Source organism: Hemibagrus wyckioides, linkage group LG11 (genome assembly GCF_019097595.1).
Source record: "Hemibagrus wyckioides isolate EC202008001 linkage group LG11, SWU_Hwy_1.0, whole genome shotgun sequence".
Lineage (NCBI taxonomy): Eukaryota > Metazoa > Chordata > Actinopteri > Siluriformes > Bagridae > Hemibagrus > Hemibagrus wyckioides.
Genome location: NC_080720.1, coordinates 25,373,352 through 25,392,420, shown reverse-complemented (window position 1 = coordinate 25,392,420; position 19,069 = coordinate 25,373,352). Strand labels below are relative to the sequence as shown.

The 19,069-nt window shown below is 39.0% G+C and overlaps 1 protein-coding gene across 3 annotated transcripts in view; it reads right to left on the bottom strand.

The window, feature by feature from the left end:
* Window positions 1–19,069, bottom strand: part of abcc4 (ATP-binding cassette, sub-family C (CFTR/MRP), member 4) — a 46,003-nt gene that overhangs the window by 24,726 nt on the left and 2,208 nt on the right. The window contains exons 3-7 of one of the 3 annotated variants that reach the window (XM_058403257.1): window positions 16,157–16,277; window positions 14,580–14,804; window positions 14,344–14,433; window positions 5,175–5,338; window positions 1,219–1,344 (exon numbers count right to left, since the gene is read on the bottom strand). In XM_058403257.1, the coding sequence (XP_058259240.1) occupies window positions 1,219–1,344; window positions 5,175–5,338; window positions 14,344–14,433; window positions 14,580–14,804; window positions 16,157–16,277 (726 nt within the window). Of the gene's footprint in view, window positions 1–1,218; window positions 1,345–5,174; window positions 5,339–14,343; window positions 14,434–14,579; window positions 14,805–16,136; window positions 16,278–19,069 lie in introns of those variants that run through there. The other 2 variants (XM_058403259.1, XM_058403258.1) reach the window with 2 other exon arrangements.

Genomic DNA, 19,069 nt, shown 5'->3' with positions numbered 1-19,069 from the left:
CATCCATGTCTTTATGGACCTTGCTTTGGTCACTGGTGCACAGTCATGTTGGAAGAGGAAGGGGCCAGCTCCAAACTGTTCCCACAAAGTTGGGAGCATGGAATTGTCCAAAATGTCTTGGTATGCTGAAGCATTCAGAGTTCCTTTCACTGGAACTAAGGGGCCGAGCCCAGCTCCTGAAAAACAACCCCACACCATAATCCCCCCTCCACCAAACTTTACACTTGGCACAATGCAGTCAGACAAGTACCGTTCTCCTGGCAACCGCCAAACCCAGACTCGTCCATCAGATTGCCAGATGGAGAAGCGCGATTCGTCACTCCAGAGAACGCGTCTCCACTGCTCTAGAGTCCAGTGGCGGCGTGCTTTACACCACTGCATCCGACGCTTTGCATTGGACTTGGTGATGTATGGCTTGGATGCAGCTGCTCGGCCATGGAAACCCATTCCATGAAGCTCTCTGCGCACTGTTCTTGAGCTAATCTGAAGGCCACATGAAGTTTGGAGGTCTGTAGCGATTGACTCTGCAGAAAGTTAGCGACCTCTTTGCACTATGCGCCTCAGCATCCGCTGACCCCGCTCCGTCAGTTTACGTGGCCTACCACTTCGTGGCTGAGTTGCTGTCGTTCCCAAACACTTCCACGTTCTTATAATACAGCTGACAGTTGACTGTGGAATATTTAGGAGCGAGGAAATTTCACGACTGGATTTGTTGCACAGGTGGCATCCTATCACAGTTCCACGCTGGAATTCACTGAGCTCCTGAGAGCGACCCATTCTTTCACAAATGTTTGTAAAAACAGTCTGCATGCCTAGGTGCTTGATTTTATACACCTGTGGCCATGGAAGTGATTGGAACACCTGACTCTGATTATTTGGATGGGTGAGCGAATACTTTTGGCAATATAGTGTATGTATACATATACACAGGGGTTGCACAACGAAACTGAAACCTGGTTTAAGACCACAGTAATTTATTAGTATGGTGTATGCCTTCTTTTGCGGCCAATAAAGCATCAATTCGTCTTGGGAAAGACAGATACAAGTGCTGCACAGTGGCCAGATAAATTTTGATCCACTCTTGTATCTACAACAGTGCAGAACAGTGGGCAGGTCACTATGTGAAGCTGGTAGAGGGTATATAGGGTTTGAGACAAACTTTGGCATAGACAGACTGTGCTTTACTTCTGATAAAACATGAAAATCTTTTTAGCTTACTTTCTGATGTCGTTGATCAATGCTGCAAATGGCTTTTCCCAAGCATACATCTTAATAATTCGTATCCCAGACACCACTTCATTCATTGTGCGGATTCTGCTGTCAGTAAGGACTGCTGTCTTATTCCTTAAACAAAGAGGGGGAACAGGAATGATCACCTGTTTAAATTATGCCTGAAATGTTAGCCAGTTGTACCAGTTCCTGTAATAAATAATAAAGATGTTCCATTAAAGATTTACATTGTAAATAAACTGACCCGGCATCCAAAATGTAAGCCAAAGGGTTTATTTGTAAACTGTTCTTAAAAACATTTACAAAATATTTTGTATTCATGAAAAACATTTAATTTCAAAATAAGTGTTTATACATTTACACACACAAAAAACTAAACCTAGCTAGATTAACTAGCTTTTAAAAACCTTTTCCTGAGGTTTGTAAGAGTTACCAAATACAAGCTCAGCTGTGCTGCACATTTGCCAGGTAATTTATGGGTGGTTGGCATCCATCTGCAATTTTTTGTTTGGTTTGGCTTATGCAAACATGTACAAACACACATTGATAAACGAGACACATTGCTGCTAATCATTGATATTTCTAGCTGCCGGTACCTCAACCCCACTGAATCACAGCAGTTCTTTTTACATATCTAAAAATACAATTTATTACTGTAATGGTGTTATAATGACATCGATAATATATAACAGTATAATGTGGACAGTGAGTGTGAGTCTATGTGTGTGTGTGTGCAAGAGAGAGAGAGAGAGAGAGAGAGAGAGAGAATTATATAAAAAAGAGGAAGGGGAAACAAAATCCTTCTCCAATTCTCTCAAAATCCAATTCTTTCCTAACGTGAGGTCCATAAATATTTGGACACCGACAACGTTATTGTTATTACTGCTGTCTACAACAATATATTGTAGTTAAAATTAAATAAAATGCTGACTTTCAGCTTTAACATGAGGGTAATTATATCCAAATGGGTTGAACTTTTTGTGTCCAAATTTATTAAAAAAAAAAGTACTTAAAAAGACAAACAAATAAACAAATATTAAATTGTAATTTTAATACTTGCAATTATTAAATAATTTGCAAATCTTTATCAGGTGCTGGGTTTCTTCCCTTGTGATGCTCTATCGGGCCTTTACTACAGCTATCCTCAGTTCCTGTTTGTTCTTGCTCAGGTTGGCCATGCTTTAAAATTATGCTTTGGGTCATTTTCCATTTGCAGTGTAAATATTGAATAAAGAAATATTACTCTAGACAGACTGTGGGTGCTACTGCTTTGAAAATGTTATGGAGAGTTGCATTTAACCAAACCAAATTCACTTTAAGATTGTCCAAGCTTTCAGCAATGAAAATGGACAAATTTCAACCGTACACCCATCTCTGCTGGACAAACCAGCACAATGTCACGAATCAAAAATACATTTTAAGCACCAATACTAGCAAGCTTTCAATAACAGTTGGATCTTTGATTGTATAATTCTCTCTTCAACCCTACTGAAAATGTATGATTTGCATAACAGATCTTCTAGATTAGTAAATACTTATGACCATATAGTTAGGATTTAGATTTGAGACGCAGCTCTTGACAGCTCTTGTTATATGAAGAAACTGACCATGTCAGTGTGTTTAAAATGTTTAGCAATTTAATGAACAACTAAAACGTTTATCTAGGAAAGCTGAAATATTTTGGCTCTGACACATCTGGTGAATGTTGTGTTTAATCTTCCAGCTACAGTACATATAAACTGTGCAGGTGAGTATGTGAATTATGCCACTCACGCTGCTGGGCCAAAAGCATAAACCAGGGCCCTTAATCACAGACTGCTATTGCATATAATATTCCTTTTGATTTTACTCACATGTGTTACTGACATTTTACAATGTTATAATGTTACAGTGGTCCTAAATTATAAGGCTGGATTTAAAAAAAAAAAAAAAAAAGTAGCACAGTCAAGGCTTGAAGGCACATAAAATTTGTAGGGATGTTTGCCTAAAAGGAGTTACTTCCCCTGCTGTGGTATGCCCTCAAGTGTTGTCCTTGAAAAAAGTGAAAAAGTAACAGATACCTTTCAGATATCTTTCAGCAAAACTGGGGGCATATGGAAATCCTGAAAGCAAATGGAAGACAAGGCTTGCACCTATCAAAGTAGTATTAGTATGTATAGTACTATAAGCATTATCAGATATCCTTAAATGTTTTGCATGTAAAAGTGCAGAAGACAACAACAAAGGGATGTTTTACATGAACTGCCAGGGGGCATAGAAGTGATGACTGAGTGTGTGATCAAGTGTGAGGATGCACACCTCCTGTCTCCTGAGCTTCATATCTAAGTGGCTGATAATCATACAGCTGACGCACATCTCAGGCAAAACTATACCTTGGGAATTGGTCATATTAAAAGTACAGTTAATATGAAGTGCTTCTTTTGTGGTTCACAGACAGGGAAGGGACACGATTTAAGACAGGATACTTTGGCACTCAGTTGGTTAAGTATGGATTAGTATCAGAGTCACTGTTATGAATGACACATTGCAAACTCTGCTGCTGAAACCATAATTCTGGCTAAACATGCCATGGTTCCATCTCGTGTTCATGTCACTGATGCCTACTATCCATCAGACCAGTCCTGCTGTCCCAGATGAAGAGGTTACTGTGGCACAAAAGATCACACTAGGTAGGGGCCCTGGGCAGGTATGTATGTATGCCCAATATATATGCTGGTTTAATGCAGGGAAGTGTTTTTTCTTGGTGTTAAACAGTAGGATTAAACAATGTTTCAGAATTGTTTCAGTTTTTCACAGGCTAAACCTGCAATTCCTGTTTAGCCCATTATTCAGTTCTGAGGTGTTATATTGGAAGTGACTGCCAGCTGGTCTTAATAGGCTCCATTTTGTAAAGACAGGTTAGCTCATTGGGGAAAGGACTGAAGGAGGTGCCTTCTTCCATTCAATTCCTTTTGATATATGTTATCTCTCATGCCATTAAAAGGAATGTCACTTACAGACACCTGTGAGGCAGCGACATGGATTTAACTTCAGCTCTTAAAGCCTGATTTTACATTAGCATTAACCATGAATTATTTTTACCCTTAAATGAGGATAATAGTATTTCATCAGCAATACCATGAGTGAGTTTTGTATCCTCAGTAAGAAGTGGTATTAAACCTCCAAATACACTATATGGTTTGTAGATGCCTGATACATCGCTGCTGAAGGTAATTTTTGAAATTTTTGATCTCATTCCAGATTTATAACCCACCTCTGCTGTTAGAATAACCTCCACCCTTTGGGGAAGGCATTCCACAAAATATTGGAACATTTGTATTTTCATGCTGGAACAGGTCTAGGCTTGACCTTTAGTTCCAGTGAAATTGAAGGTTATAAACAGGCCCCTTCAAAAGTATCGGAACAGAAATTATAATACCTTTGGTCTTATACTGAAGACATTTGGGGTTGAGATAAAAAGATGACTTGACAAGTTGATTACCATTTCAGCTTTATTTTCCTGACATTTACATCTAGATGCAAAATTTAAGGGTTATTGAAATTAAGACTACCTGTGCCAATATGTTCACCTAAAAATGGGGTTTTCTGCCACAAAAGGTGGCATGTTTTGGGTTGTTTCACACTTCTAGATGTAGATGCTTCAGGAAATGAAAGCTGAAATTCTGATCCATTGTATCATATTCATCTTTTGGTCTCAAACCCAAATGTCACCAGCGTATTGATAAAACAAAAAACTGGTCTTGCCATTCAGACCTTTCAGAGCGGACTGTAAGTAACCAAATGAACCATTTGACCTGCAAGTCACTCATTTAGTTATAAAACATCAATTAAAAAACTTAAACACCAAATATTAGTGATAGTTATATTATAGATAAGAGGTTCTCAAAGGTTATGTCTTATCTCAATTACATTTTTCCCATGTGGACGTTTTTGTGTATACAAACCTGAATTTAGAGAATAGTTTCCCAAACATGGATTGCAGTGGCAGCAGAAAAACAAGCACTGCCATACCCGCCAAGCACGAAGGTCCAATCTCTTGCCACAGAAGCCCAACAACAGCTGCAGCTTGCAGTGGCCCCACCCACAGGAAGTGCAAGAAAACTGTCACCTGAAAAAAAGAAGTGTTCTTTAATAGAACATAGTCAAAGCAAAAGCAGACCTTCACTCCTTCATTCCTATGTTATTTATTTATCAGGGCCTAAATAATGATTATGTGGTCCAAAATTCAGAAACCATGTAGGAAATATAAATATACCTTTCCTACTTCCACAATTATTAAGAGAGTAATTAGCACCCAGGTTTTACTAATGAAATGCACAAGAATGTGACTACCTCTATAAAATCTAAACTTTTTTCAAAGGAGTTTGGTGATCTGGACAAAAGAGGAAAGGACATCAATCAATCAAAAAGTATCAGTTACCGCTTATCAATATGGGAAGGGTTATAAGGCCTACACCTTGTAGGATTGTTTACAAATGGACAGCCTTCCAGACAGTTCTTCCCAGGAGTGAGCATTTCAGCAAATTCAGTCCAACATCACACCATGTAATGGTCAGAGAAAAACCCAAAAGAACATCAAAGGTAAACACACCACATCACCAGTGTAAACACATTAAATGTTTATGTTCATGACAGGACAATCAGAAAAAGACAAGTATGGCCTTCATGAAAAGAGAGCTAGGAAAAATCACAATTGTAGATATGCAAAATTGCATTTGAACAAACTACAAAACTCTGTATGATGAACAAACACAGTACATCACCACAAGCACCTCATACCAACTGTCAAGCATGATGGGAGGGGTTATGTTTGGGCTTGTTCATCAGCCACAGGACCTGGGTAACTAGTAGTTACTGAGATAACATTAAACTCCACTTTATACCAGAATATTCTTGACACAAATATGAGGCCATCTCTAAATGTTTAAGTTGTTGTAAAACTCGGTCATGTAAAAGGACAATGATTTACATCACTCTAGAAAATCAACAGCTAAAGACTAAAAAATCAGACTAAAGACTAAAAAAAGTCCAGAACTTGTCCCCTGTAAGATTAAGATTCTGTAATACCATCTTAAGAGACCTGAAGCAATGTTGTAAACAAGTGGGACAAAAATCTGCCTAATGAAAGTTTTGCTAAAGATTGTTTGTGAATGTGTGGTTTTTTTTTTTAAGAATAAAAAGCCTACATATTGAAATCTGTTGTGAATATTTTTTTTGTTTATTGTAGTTCTCACCTGAGTTTATTTGTTTGTTTTATAAGTTAGTGAAGGCCATGCAATTGTTATTGAAGCCCTAATAAATAAAAACATAGAACAGAATGTGTGTACCCTCTTTATGACTAGTTGCCATAATACCTAAGCCCTATTCAGATTTGATTAGTTTATCAGGGGGATGTCTCCTCAGCCAGAAAACTTTCATGTGGACAATAAAATTGCAGCAGAAGACACAAGTTTCTAATGGGCTGTATTTTCTATAAACTCCTATTTGTATCATGTGCTCATAAGATCTTTAAGGAACTGGCAGTAATAGTAATTATTAATGCTTATTCCTGTAGCTGCCTTTGTAATGGGTTCATAAATCTGCCTGCAATATCTCACTTTTCTTAAGCATTTCTAATTTTTTTCTCCTCCTAAAAACACTTAACCAGGTAGTGTGTATAGCTGAGCTATTAGCACCTAGACGAAGTATATGTTCATTACTATAGAATAAATACATAAAGTAGCAGCACACATCTTGTTTTTCTAATGTGAAAAATCTCTCATCTACATAACCATAACACTAATATGTATTCAAATGGGTTTAAAATAATTAGACAACTGAAGAGTTTGGTGAAAAACTGTAAGTAATTCAGGTGGTTTAAAAAGAAAAAAAAAGAAAGAAAGAAATTAAACACTGACCAATCGAGTGGGAAAATTTAAAAAATAATCACAGAGTCGACCCCTAAATATGAAACAAGACCCAATGTAAATTTTATCCGATCCGAATAGGGTTTCTGTGTATTATAATAATTTAATTTCAGTTTTTTACTAATTTCAAGTTCTCATACATAATTTTCTACAAGTCAAGACGGTCATCCAAAGCTTACTACAAAAATTGTAACAAAAAGGCTAAAAAGTGAAAGTAAATATTACGAGAAGCTTGTGAAATGCTACCTCAAATCTTTGATTCAAGGTCAAGCAATTAAAAGACAATGATACAGAATGCTAACAAGGTATATGGAATTTTGCATCTACTTAAAAATTTGATGCACTGGCAGTAGGAAAATAAACAAGCTCCAGTTAGTCCAGAATGCCAGAAAATATGATCAAATCACCCCTACCTCCATCATCCCTCCTAGATGTCTTTATTTAAACCCCAACAATTATTAACTCAGGGTTACATCTAGGCTAAAGACCGGGATATTTAGATGCTGATGCTAATTGACTTAACACAAAAAAGGTATGGTGAAATAAAACGTGAACAAAATGAGTTTGGATGTCTTTAGCATAGGTATATGTAAACCTCTAAATGTATTTTATTGGGATTTTATGTGATACATCAACACAAAGTGGCACTTAATTCTGAAGTGAAAGGAAAATGATAAAAGGTTTTTTACAAATAAAAATTTGAAAAGTGTGGTGTGCATTTGTATTCAGCCCCCTTTACTCTGATGCCCATAACTAAAATCCAGTATATCCAATTTCCTTCAGAAGTTACCTAATTAGTAAATACAGACTGTGTGTATAAGTATAGATATATAAGTATACAATATAATATAAGATATATATCAGCATAAATATAGCTGTGCTGTGAAGCCCTCAAAGGTTTGTTAGAGAACATTAGTGAACAAACAGCATCATGAAGCCCAAGGAACACACCAGACAGGTCAGGGATAAAGTAGTGGATTAGTTTAAAGCAGGGGTAGGTTATATAAAAATATCCCAAGCTTTGAACCTCTCATGGAGCACTGTTCAATCCATCATCCAAAAATGGAAAGAGTATGGCACAACTGCAAACCTACCAAGACATGGCCATCAGGGCAAGGAGAGCATTAATCAGAGGAGCAGGTACCATGGTAACTCTGGAGGAGCTGCAGAGATCCACAGCTCAGGTGGGAGAATCTGAATTATTAGTCGTGCACCCCATGAATCTGGCCTTTATGGAAAAGTGGCAGAAAAAAAGCCATTGTTGAAAGAAAGCCACAAAAAGTTTGCACTTTGCGACAAGCCATTCTAGGGACACAACAAACATGTGGAAGAAGGTGCTCTGTTCAGATGAGGCCAAAATTGAACTTTTTGGCCTAAATCCAAAACACTATGTGTGACGGACACTGCACATCACACTGTACACACCATCCCCAACGTGAAACATGGTGGTGGCAGCATGATGGTGTGGGGATGCTTTTCTTCAGCAGGGACAGGGAAGCTGGTCAGGGTTGATGGGAAGATGGATGGAGCCAAATAAAGTGCAATCTTAGAAGAAAGCTTGCAAAAGACTTGAGAATGGAGCATAGGTTAACCTTTCATCAGGACAATGACCATAAACATACAGCCAGAGCTACAATAGTAATGGTTTAGATCAAAGCATATTAATGTGTTAGAATGACCCAGTCAAAGTCCAGACCTAAATCCAATTGGGAATCTGTAGCAAGAATTGAAAATTACTGTTCACTAACACTCCCCATCTAATCTGACTGAGCTTGAGTTATTTTGCAAATGAGAATGGGCAAAAATTTCACTCTCTAGATGTGCAAAGCTGGTAGAGACATATCCCAAAAGACTTGAAGCTGTAATTGCAGCAAAAGGTGCTTCTTCAAAGCATTGATTCAGGGGGCTGAATATGAACGCACACCACACTTTCCAGATATTTATTTGTAAAAAAAAAGAAAACCATTTATCATTTTTCTCCCACTTCACAATTATGTGACACTCTGTGTTGGTCTATCACATAAAATCCCAATAAAATACATTTACGTTTGTGATTGTAATGTGACAAAATGTGGAAATGTTCAATGGGTATGAATACTTTTGCAAGGCACTGTAGTCTATTTAATTTAATACACTACATACATATGTGCTTATAGATTAAGACTGAGTACACAGATGGGATCACACTACTATAGGTACATATAAGATAAATGATCATACAGTAACATGGGGAAAAAAACTATTCAAAAGTATTAAAAGTAGTCAGATTCATCAGGATTACCAATGACCCTTGCCACAGATTGTTCCAGCCAGTATTTGGAACTGCAAACCAAAGCACACTTCATTTTTTGCTGAAATTTTCCAAAGCCAAAATTTATTAGCAGATAATAAATAAATAAATAAATAAATAAATAAATAAATAAATAAATAAAGCAAATGCTGCCTGTCTAAGTTTTCAACCCTACTGTGGATACAATTGGAAGACTACTGGAAGACTTACTCTTCAGGTTCAATGGGTGTTGTTTGTTGACTTTAATATTCAAACAGTGCCACAAATTCTCAGGGGGATTCAGATCTGTCTAGGTAGTTCTTGGATGTTGTGCAGCAAAAGAACATAAGAACATAACAAATACTGACAAGAACATTGTGTTTCTATCATTTGTTTTTCAGACCAATCTTATAAATTCCAGGGCAGAAAAAGCTACTGTATCTTGAAAGCAGAAATTCTTATCACTCTCACACTCTCTCATACTGGTCACTGGAAGTTCAACATGGCACCTCATGGCAAAGAACTCTCTGAGGATCTGAAAAAAAGAATTGTTGCTCTACATAAAGATGGCCTAGGCTATAAGAAGATAGAAGACCCTGAAACTGAGCTGCAGCACAGTGGGCAAGACAGTGGGCAGGTTCCACTCAGAACAGGCTTCGCCATGGTCGACCAAAGAAGTTGAGTGCACGTGCTTAAGAAGTTGAGTACACGTCATATCCGGAGGTTGTCTTTGGGAAATAGACGTATGAGTGCTGCCAGCATTGCTGCAGTGGTTGAAGGGGTGGGGGGGTCAGCCTGTCAGTGCTCAGACCGTATGCCGCACACTGCATCAAATTGGTCTGTATGGCTGTCGTCCCAGAAGGAAGCCTAATAAAGATGATGCACAAGAAAGCCCACATACAGTTTGCTGAAGACAAGCAGACTAAGGACATGGCCAGAACCATGTCCTGTGGTCCGATAAGACCAAGATAAACTTATTTGGTTCAGATGGTGTCAAGCGTGTGTGGTGGCAACCAGGTGAGGAGTACAAAGACAAGTGTGTCTTGTCTACAGTCAAGCATGGTGGTGGGAGTGTCATGGTCTGTGCCTGCATGAGTGCTGCCGGCACTGGGAAGCTACAGTTCACTGAGGGAACCATGAATGCCAACATGTACTGTGACATACTGAAGCAGAGCATGAGCCTCTCCCTTCTGAGACTGGGCCACAGGGCAGTATTCCAACATGATAACGTCCCCAAACACACCTCCAAGACGACCACTGCCTTCCTAAAGAAGCTGAGGGTAAAGGTGATGGACTGGCCAAGCATGTCTCCAGACCTAAACCCTAAGGTGGGGGAGCACAAGGTCTCTAACATCCACCAGCTCTGTGATGTCATCATGGAGGAGTGGAAGAGGAAAATAATGGTGGCCACACAAAATATTGAAACTTTGGGCCCAATTTGGACATTTCCATTTAGGGGTGTACTCACTTTTGTTGCCAACGGTTTAGACATTAATGGCTGTGTGTTGAGTTATTTTGAGGGGACAGCAAATTTACACTGTTATACAAGCTGTACACTCACTACTTTACATTGTAGCAGAGTGTCATTTCTTCAGTGTTGTCACATGAAAAGTTATAATAAAATATTTACAAAAATGTGAGGGGTGTACTCACTTTTGTGAGATACTGTATATAACGGCCATACCACAAAATGCAAACCAATTGTCAGCAGAAAGAATTGGAAGGGCAGATTGAAATCCACAAATAAATACAGAGATGATCCACAAAAGTTTAGGAGCCCAGTTCTATTTAGAGGAAAGGCCAAATTGCGAAGAAAATAAGAATCAGCTCATGATGCAAAACATATGCACTTATCAGTCAAGAATGGTGATGGCAGTGTCATGGCTTGGACTTGCACAGTTTATCTCTATGGTGCCAGAAATGTCCTGGTAGATGGCACACGTTCTGAAGCTACCCTGAATTTTTCGTTAAATGGTTGTATCCTGCCACACAATCATAACAAATTTTATTTCATCTGTACTCGACCGACTACCCTTCTGGATTCATGTGTGTCATTTGAATATCAACTGATGACTTCATTGCATAACATAACTGAAAAAATGGGAGCAATGCTTATGTCAGCTGAAAGGGGATCCACATCAGCCCCATGACAGACTGTCCACTGGTGTCCCACAAGGCTCAATGTAAGATTAAATCCTCACAAGAGTTTTAATACCACTGCTGTGCAAGTGACACTCAACTTGACTCATCATGGATGGCAGCTCATCAGATGAAACGTAATTCCAGCAAAACTGAACTGCAGTTCATCCTAGAAGATGCATCCCCACATCAGGATCTTGTGATGTCCCTGGACAACCTCCCTCAGTTCTCACCATCTATCACTGTACCATCCTTGGGGTAACAATGGGCAATAATCTGCACTTCTCTCAGATTGATGAGCTGACATGCTCATTCCAATTTCTCCTTTACAACAGCAAAAGGATTCATCCAATTGTATCCACAGAGGCCACTTGTTTTGTTGGTTTGTTTTGTCCCTTTTAATTTTTAGACCAGACTGCTGTAACTAGCTCCTGCAAGACTGGATTCCTGTAAATGCCTACATCAGATTTTAAACATTGATGCATGCCTACAAAGTCAAAAAATGGACCAGCACCTACATTCCTTAAAGCCCTCATCACACCTCACACTGCACCCAGGGTTTCCCTACCACAGAAAGGCTTAAATGAAATGCCCAAGTGCTTTTGAAGAACAACATAAGCTGGTACATAAAAAGGCATTAATGTCCAGAGTTGTATGTGCTGATAAAAACAAATGTGGCTGGATCTCATGTGGAAATGTAAGCTGGCAACAGGAATGACCTTCCAATCAGTGATCAGTGTTTGGATAGATGTTTGTGTAAAAGATGTGTGACAGATGCTCCTTGCCAAGCTAATCAGCTGACTGATTGGATATACACTATATTGCCAAAAGTATTCGCTCACCTGCCTTGACTCGCATATGAACTTAAGTGACATCCCATTCCTAATCCATAGGGTTCAATATGACGTCGGTCCACCCTTTGCAGCTATAACAGCTTCAACTCTCCTGGGAAGGCTGTCCACAAGGTTTAGGAGTGTGTTTATGGGAATTTTTGACCATTCTTCCAGAAGCGCATTTGTGAGGTCACACACTGATGTTGGACGAGAAGGCCTGGCTCTCAGTCTCCGCTCTAATTCATCCCAAAGGTGTTCTATCGGGTTGAGGTCAGGACTCTGTGCAGGCCAGTCAAGTTCATCCACACCAGACTCTGTCATCCATGTCTTTATGGACCTTGCTTTGTGCACTGGTGCACAGTCATGTTGGAAGAGGAAGGGGCCAGCTCCAAACTGTTCCCAGAAAGTTGGGAGCATGGAATTGTCCAAAATGTCTTGGTATGCTGAAGCATTCAGAGTTCCTTTCACTGGAACTAAGGGGCCAAGCCCAGCTCCTGAAAAACAACCCCACACCATAATCCCCCCTCCACCGAACTTTACACTTGGCACAATGCAGTCAGACAAGTACTGTTCTCCTGGAAACCGCCAAACCCAGACTGGTCCATCAGATTGCCAGATGGAGAAGCGCGATTCGTCACTCCAGAGAACGCGTGTCCACTGCTCTAGAGTCCAGTGGCGGTGTGCTTTACACCACCGCATCCGACGCTTTGCATTACACTTGGTGATGTATGGCTTGGATGCAGCTGCTCGGCCATGGAAACCCATTCCATGAAGCTCTCTGCACACTGTTCTTGAGCTAATCTGAAGGCCACATGAAGTTTGGAGGTCTGTAGCAATTGACTCTGCAGAAAGTTAGCGACCTCTTTGCACTATGCGCCTCAGCATCCGCTGACCCCGCTCTGTCAGTTTACGTGGCCTACCACTTCGTGGCTGAGTTGCTGTCGTTCCCAAACACTTCCACGTTCTTATAATACAGCTGACAGTTGACTGTGGAATATTTAGGAGCGAGGAAATTTCACGACTGGATTTGTTGCACAGGTGGCATCCTATCACAGTTCCACGCTGGAATTCACTGAGCTCCCACTGAAACCCATTCTTTCACAAATGTTTGTAAAAACAGTCTGCATGCCTAGGTGCTTGATTTTATACACCTGTGGCCATGGAAGTGATTGGAACACCTGATTCTGATTATTTGGATGGGTGAGCGAATACTTTTGGCAATATAGTGTATCTCTGTACCATACACTCAGGATGTCAGTTACAAACATTGACTTGGATAAGCAAGTTGAAAGCCATCAATAAAGCATGCATCACGGTTCTTCTCTGTTCTGGCACCAAAGTGGAATGAACTTCCCCTAAATGTCAACACCTTACTTTAAGACTAGAGGATCCCAAAATATACCAAATAGTCAAGTTTTATAACAATACCTCAGCTGCTACCCTATCAAATATCTGCTGAAATCTGACTGTTTAAATGTAGCCATATTTTCAAGTAATCAGGTAATCATCATATAGCGACTTACTGATTAACACAGAAATGCAGTATGCTTAATTTCACCTTGATTGGTTCCTGAATTTAGTCCCACCAATTGTGCATGACCACACCCCACATTTTACCTCAGAATCTTGTTCTGCGCATGTGTTTCACATTTCACCTGTGTCAACACTATTTTGATCACTGTTTAAGGGTACAGAGGTAGTAAAGTCTACTACTAACTGACCATGTTTCATGCCTGTAGTACCTACAGTTTAATCTGCATGATCAATGAAGAAGAAGAAGAAGTAGACTAGTAAAAACAGGATATTCAGCACTAGGTGCTTCACCCCTAACTACCCACACACCGAAGAGTGCAGTTTTTAAACCAGTTTTGATTCAAAGAATGCTTCTACAGAGGCTAGGGGAAGGAAGTTGGAATTATATATTCATCAAGATGATCAAGAAATGCCATTTCTCAAAGTTAAATACCTCATCAAATTTTTGGACGTCATTAGATAACAGGTTGACAGTCTGTCCTGTGGTGGTCTTTCCCATAGCAACACTGTTAAGGCGCAATGCCTGGGAGAAAAAAAAAGAATTCTTTATAGCATCACATAAATAATAGTAACACATAAATAAGAAAATAAGAGGACCAATCATTTAGAATAGAAAGTGTTACTGTCTTTTGTTATGATGTGACCTAAATGCCCAGTACATAAACAGACCTTCTTGTAAATCATGTGGCACATGGCGATGCGAAATCTCATGCCAGCTCTTTGGACATGGAAGAAATAAAGGTGATGCAGTAATGCGAGGACCAGCGTGGAGACAGACACCCCTGCAGCATAGCCATAGGCCTCATACAGTGCATCCATGTTATTGGGGTCATAGTTCTCAAAGTATCGAATAAGCTTGCCAAGAAACACTGGCTGCACCAACTTAACAACTTCCTGAAAAAAGGGAGAACAAAAGAATTTTATACACCAATACCATTTTAACCCATTACTCATAATTTGTAGAACCTGATAACATTTGGTCAAATAATGCTGACAAACTAAAAAATGGGTATTTACATCCAAATCAGCTAAACAGGGTAGATATTACAGCTTTCTACTAGATTCTGGAGTGTGGATGTTTGGATTTGCCAATTAGTAAGTTCAGACACTGAAGATCTGGTGTGCAGTTAGCATTCATCCAAAAAGTGTTTAGTCGGGTTGAGTTCACGGCTCTGTGCAGGCAACTCAAGTTCTTCTTCACCAACCTAAGTATTTATGGACCTCATTTTCTGCACCATCCTGCTGAAACAAGTTTGGGTTAGGCCCAATTCACACCGGATATTAACATGAATTCTGGTTCTAGGGTGCATTTATGTTTACAACACTCTACAGATATCCTTACATACGACTGAGCAGTTGAGGGTTAAGGGCTTTGCTCAAGGGCCCAGCAGTGGCAGATTGGTGGACCTGGGATTTGAACTCACAACCTTCCTATCAGTAGGCCAACTCCTTAACCACTAAGCGACAACTTCCCATATGGATACACCTCATTTATTGTGTGAACATAAATGTGTCTTGATGCATCTTCCACAGGACCAACATGAAAGGGCCAACAAATTGACTGTGTCATTGTTATAGCCGGAAAAATATGTCATCATTCCACAACTGTTTTGAAACTGTGCTGAAAGGTAAATGCTCTGCCGTTAAGCTAATGGAAACATAATGCTATAACAGCAGCAATGAAAGCAGCTGCTTTTCACAGCTTCATTCGTCATCTGTTCTCTCATTCATCAAGATGTTTCATTAGCAGGCCACATCATTAACAGTGTAAGCAGGTACAGAAAGGATTCACTGGACATTTTTGCCTGAACATAAAAGCAGCAGAAGACTGAAGTGCATTGCCTGTCCACTGTTGATCTGTTTACCTTAAAGCCAGGTGTAAAGAGCACCTTAGTTTCAATAAAAAAGAATTCTCCAGCATACGTTATAATGCTAGACAACAGTGTCCTTCAAACTGTATGCAACATTTTGCAAAAGGATCATATATGGGTGTGATGGTCAGGTATCAGCATAGAACAATGATTTAGAAAAAAATACTTTATCACAAGCTTAATTTACCTTCTTTATCATCACATTTTGAGTGAACTCCAATGAACTTCAATATACTGTGGTAGGCCTATTAATACCTAATAACTAGACAATGCCCAAATATTTTTAGAACTGTTCTACACCAGTTTTTACATTTGAAACTGTTAATGCAACTAACTACGCCCAAAAGTTTCTTACACTGTGAATGCGCTGTGTACCTCAATAAGGGTGAATATGCCCAAGACGGTATATGACTTCCAATAACACTTGATAATGGCTTTGGTAAGTTTAGGAGTTCTGAGTTCTTTAGTTGCGATCTCCACTTCATGATCCCAATAGCTGTGTGAAAGAGATTCAGATATTATTATTATGCCTTGTTACATTTGAACAGTAGGACGATCTTTAAAAACACTCTGAACCATTCTATCAGATGGAAACTAAACACTTCCCTTTATTTACAGCAATTAAAAAATGACTTGTGTGTATTTTCTGTGCTTTACATTTTATTTTGATCTCTTGACAGTAAAAATAAATCCCTAATTAATGACAGTGACCTTCTGGGTTATAAAATAAATAAATAAAAAATAGATTAAAATATAACTGAATGTGCTGAAGACACCATTAAATTACATTATGGAAAAGTCCACTTGCCTTATACCCATATAGTATCCTAAACAGCTATTGTATGCAAGAAAATGGACACTCACTATACTTTTATATAGGACCCTTCATTCTATGCCAGTAATCAGCAGCAGCAGCTAGTTTATTTCTCACCTCCACTTGCACAGATAAAGATTGAGAAATAAATGCAGACAAGGGAGGCTGAACTAGGAGCTTGACCTAATCATATTTTCAATTTAACAGAAACTAAGAAAAGGAGGTTGTTATTAGCAGACATTATGGTTCCAGTTCCTGTCTACAACTCAAAATTCTTATATCCTTTCAAACTAATACACTGTGAAATTATTCACTGTGAAATCTGACATAAGCTTCAGTTATTAAACAACAATGTTGTTAAGAACTAAATGCAGATAGGATTTGCACTTTAAGCTACTGGATGTGGGAAGCTTTGAGAATTTTGCTCTCTCTGGTAAAAATCTAGCTATTGCGAGTTGCAACATTCTGAACCCTGGGATGTTCTTTGACCTTCTCCATTATGCAAAAGAGTATGCATGTCTCCCAAAGTACAGACACTGTGCAGTATGTCTAAAGAGTAATGACACTTCTTCGTCTTACAGAAGCACTTTATTGTGCAGTTAACCTGACTGTCACAGGTGCTGAGTACAATGTAAAATAGTAAAATCTGTCCCTCATAAAGATTATGTTTGTAACGAGAATCTTTACCCTGGGTTGTGTCCGATTTTGCATCCCCATGCTATATCAGCAGAAAGATGTGAGAATAATGGATATAGTTATAAGCATAGTATTATACATAAGTAGTTTAACTCAACCTAGTATTGTGTGAAATTTGCAGGAGATAAACAGATTATGAAATATTCAAACCAGCTTTTCTGGTACCAACAACCATGCTACAATTAAAGTCACAGAGATCACACTTTATTTTTATTCTGATGTGAACAGGATTACTAATTACTGCATGAATGCAAGTGTCTGTTTGTGTTTGTGAGTGTATATTACATAAATATTACACACACATGCACGTGTGTACGCAGATCAGCCTTAACATTAAAACCACTGACAGGTGATGGGAATAATGTTGCTTATCTGGTTACACTGGCATCTGTCAACAGCTGGGATATATTAGGCAGCAAGTGAACGGTCAGGTGTCAGGGTTGATTTGATGAAAGCAGAAAAAATGGCCAAGTGTAATGACAAGTGCAAGTACAAGACTTGAACTCTGGCATTCATTTGGATGTTACTTTGTCACGTACCATCTACCTAAAGATTGTCAGAGTATCCCATTAATCACCTAGACGGCCCACAGTCTAATTTGTCCGGCCACAATTTCATAATAAGGTGAACATATTTTTACACGTCTCATAATAATATAAACTGTCTCTGTTTTGCACCACTGCTTCAGAAAATTATTTGTCACTGCATGCCAGTCAGACCCTCCCTCAAGTCAGCCAGGCCACTTCCTTTTCCTTTCCCCCCTCCCCCTGCTGTGCTGCACTGGAACCACCTGGCTGTGTTTAAGACACCAAGGCATTCTGAGTACACAGAATAGTTTTGAGGTACGTTATGTTAACCTCTTAACTGCTAGCAAATGTTGTTTACATTCGGTGCACGCTATTAACGCGACAATTTAGTTTAATCTTGACACAGGGTAAATCATTAGAAGGATTTATGGCTCTGGCTTTGATACTTGGCCCCTGTTTATGATAAAAACAGTTATCAGCGAGAATAATTATGAAATCTGAACAGTGCGAAGCGTCGTGTACCGCTCTCTTTCTGTCTCTATAAAGCGGAATTGATGACTATGTCTCATATACAGATGATTCGCTACAGATCTGTCACTCATACTGCCTGTTTATAGCTCCCACCTTCCACATGATGAGTATCTCTGTAGATACAGTAGCTAACAAACAGAAACTTTTCTATAGGTGAAACATGAAGTCAATAAATATACGATTGTGACAACATATGACAATATATTGATGCATGACAGTATGTGGATTGTATGTATTTTTCATTTAATTTGGGGTATTATTATAAGAATAAAGGACGGTTATATAAGCAGCGAGGAGTTTAGCCTAATATAGAAAGCTACAGCCTCAATATATTGATCAAAATCCACATTAGGTCAAAACACTCTTCGGTGTATTAAAGTGTATTAAATTGTCATGTGATGCTTGATGCTAATTATAGCCATTAATAACTTGAACAAAAACTACTCTTAACTAAAAGAAGAATACAAACTGTGTGCTCCATTTGTGTGCTCATCAAAATTATTGTTGACTATTGTAGTTATTTTCATTTTCAGGTCAAATCAGGCTGCAAGGAGAGCACCTGGCTACCTGCCTGAGGAATTCTGTACTCTAATGTCCAAATTCAGGATGCAAAGTTTCCCAATATGGATGTAGGAAGTTCAACACAGATAACCATTTTTGCTTCATTTCTATGATGACTTAAATGATTTTGTTTTTTGATCATTTGTGAATGGTAACTTT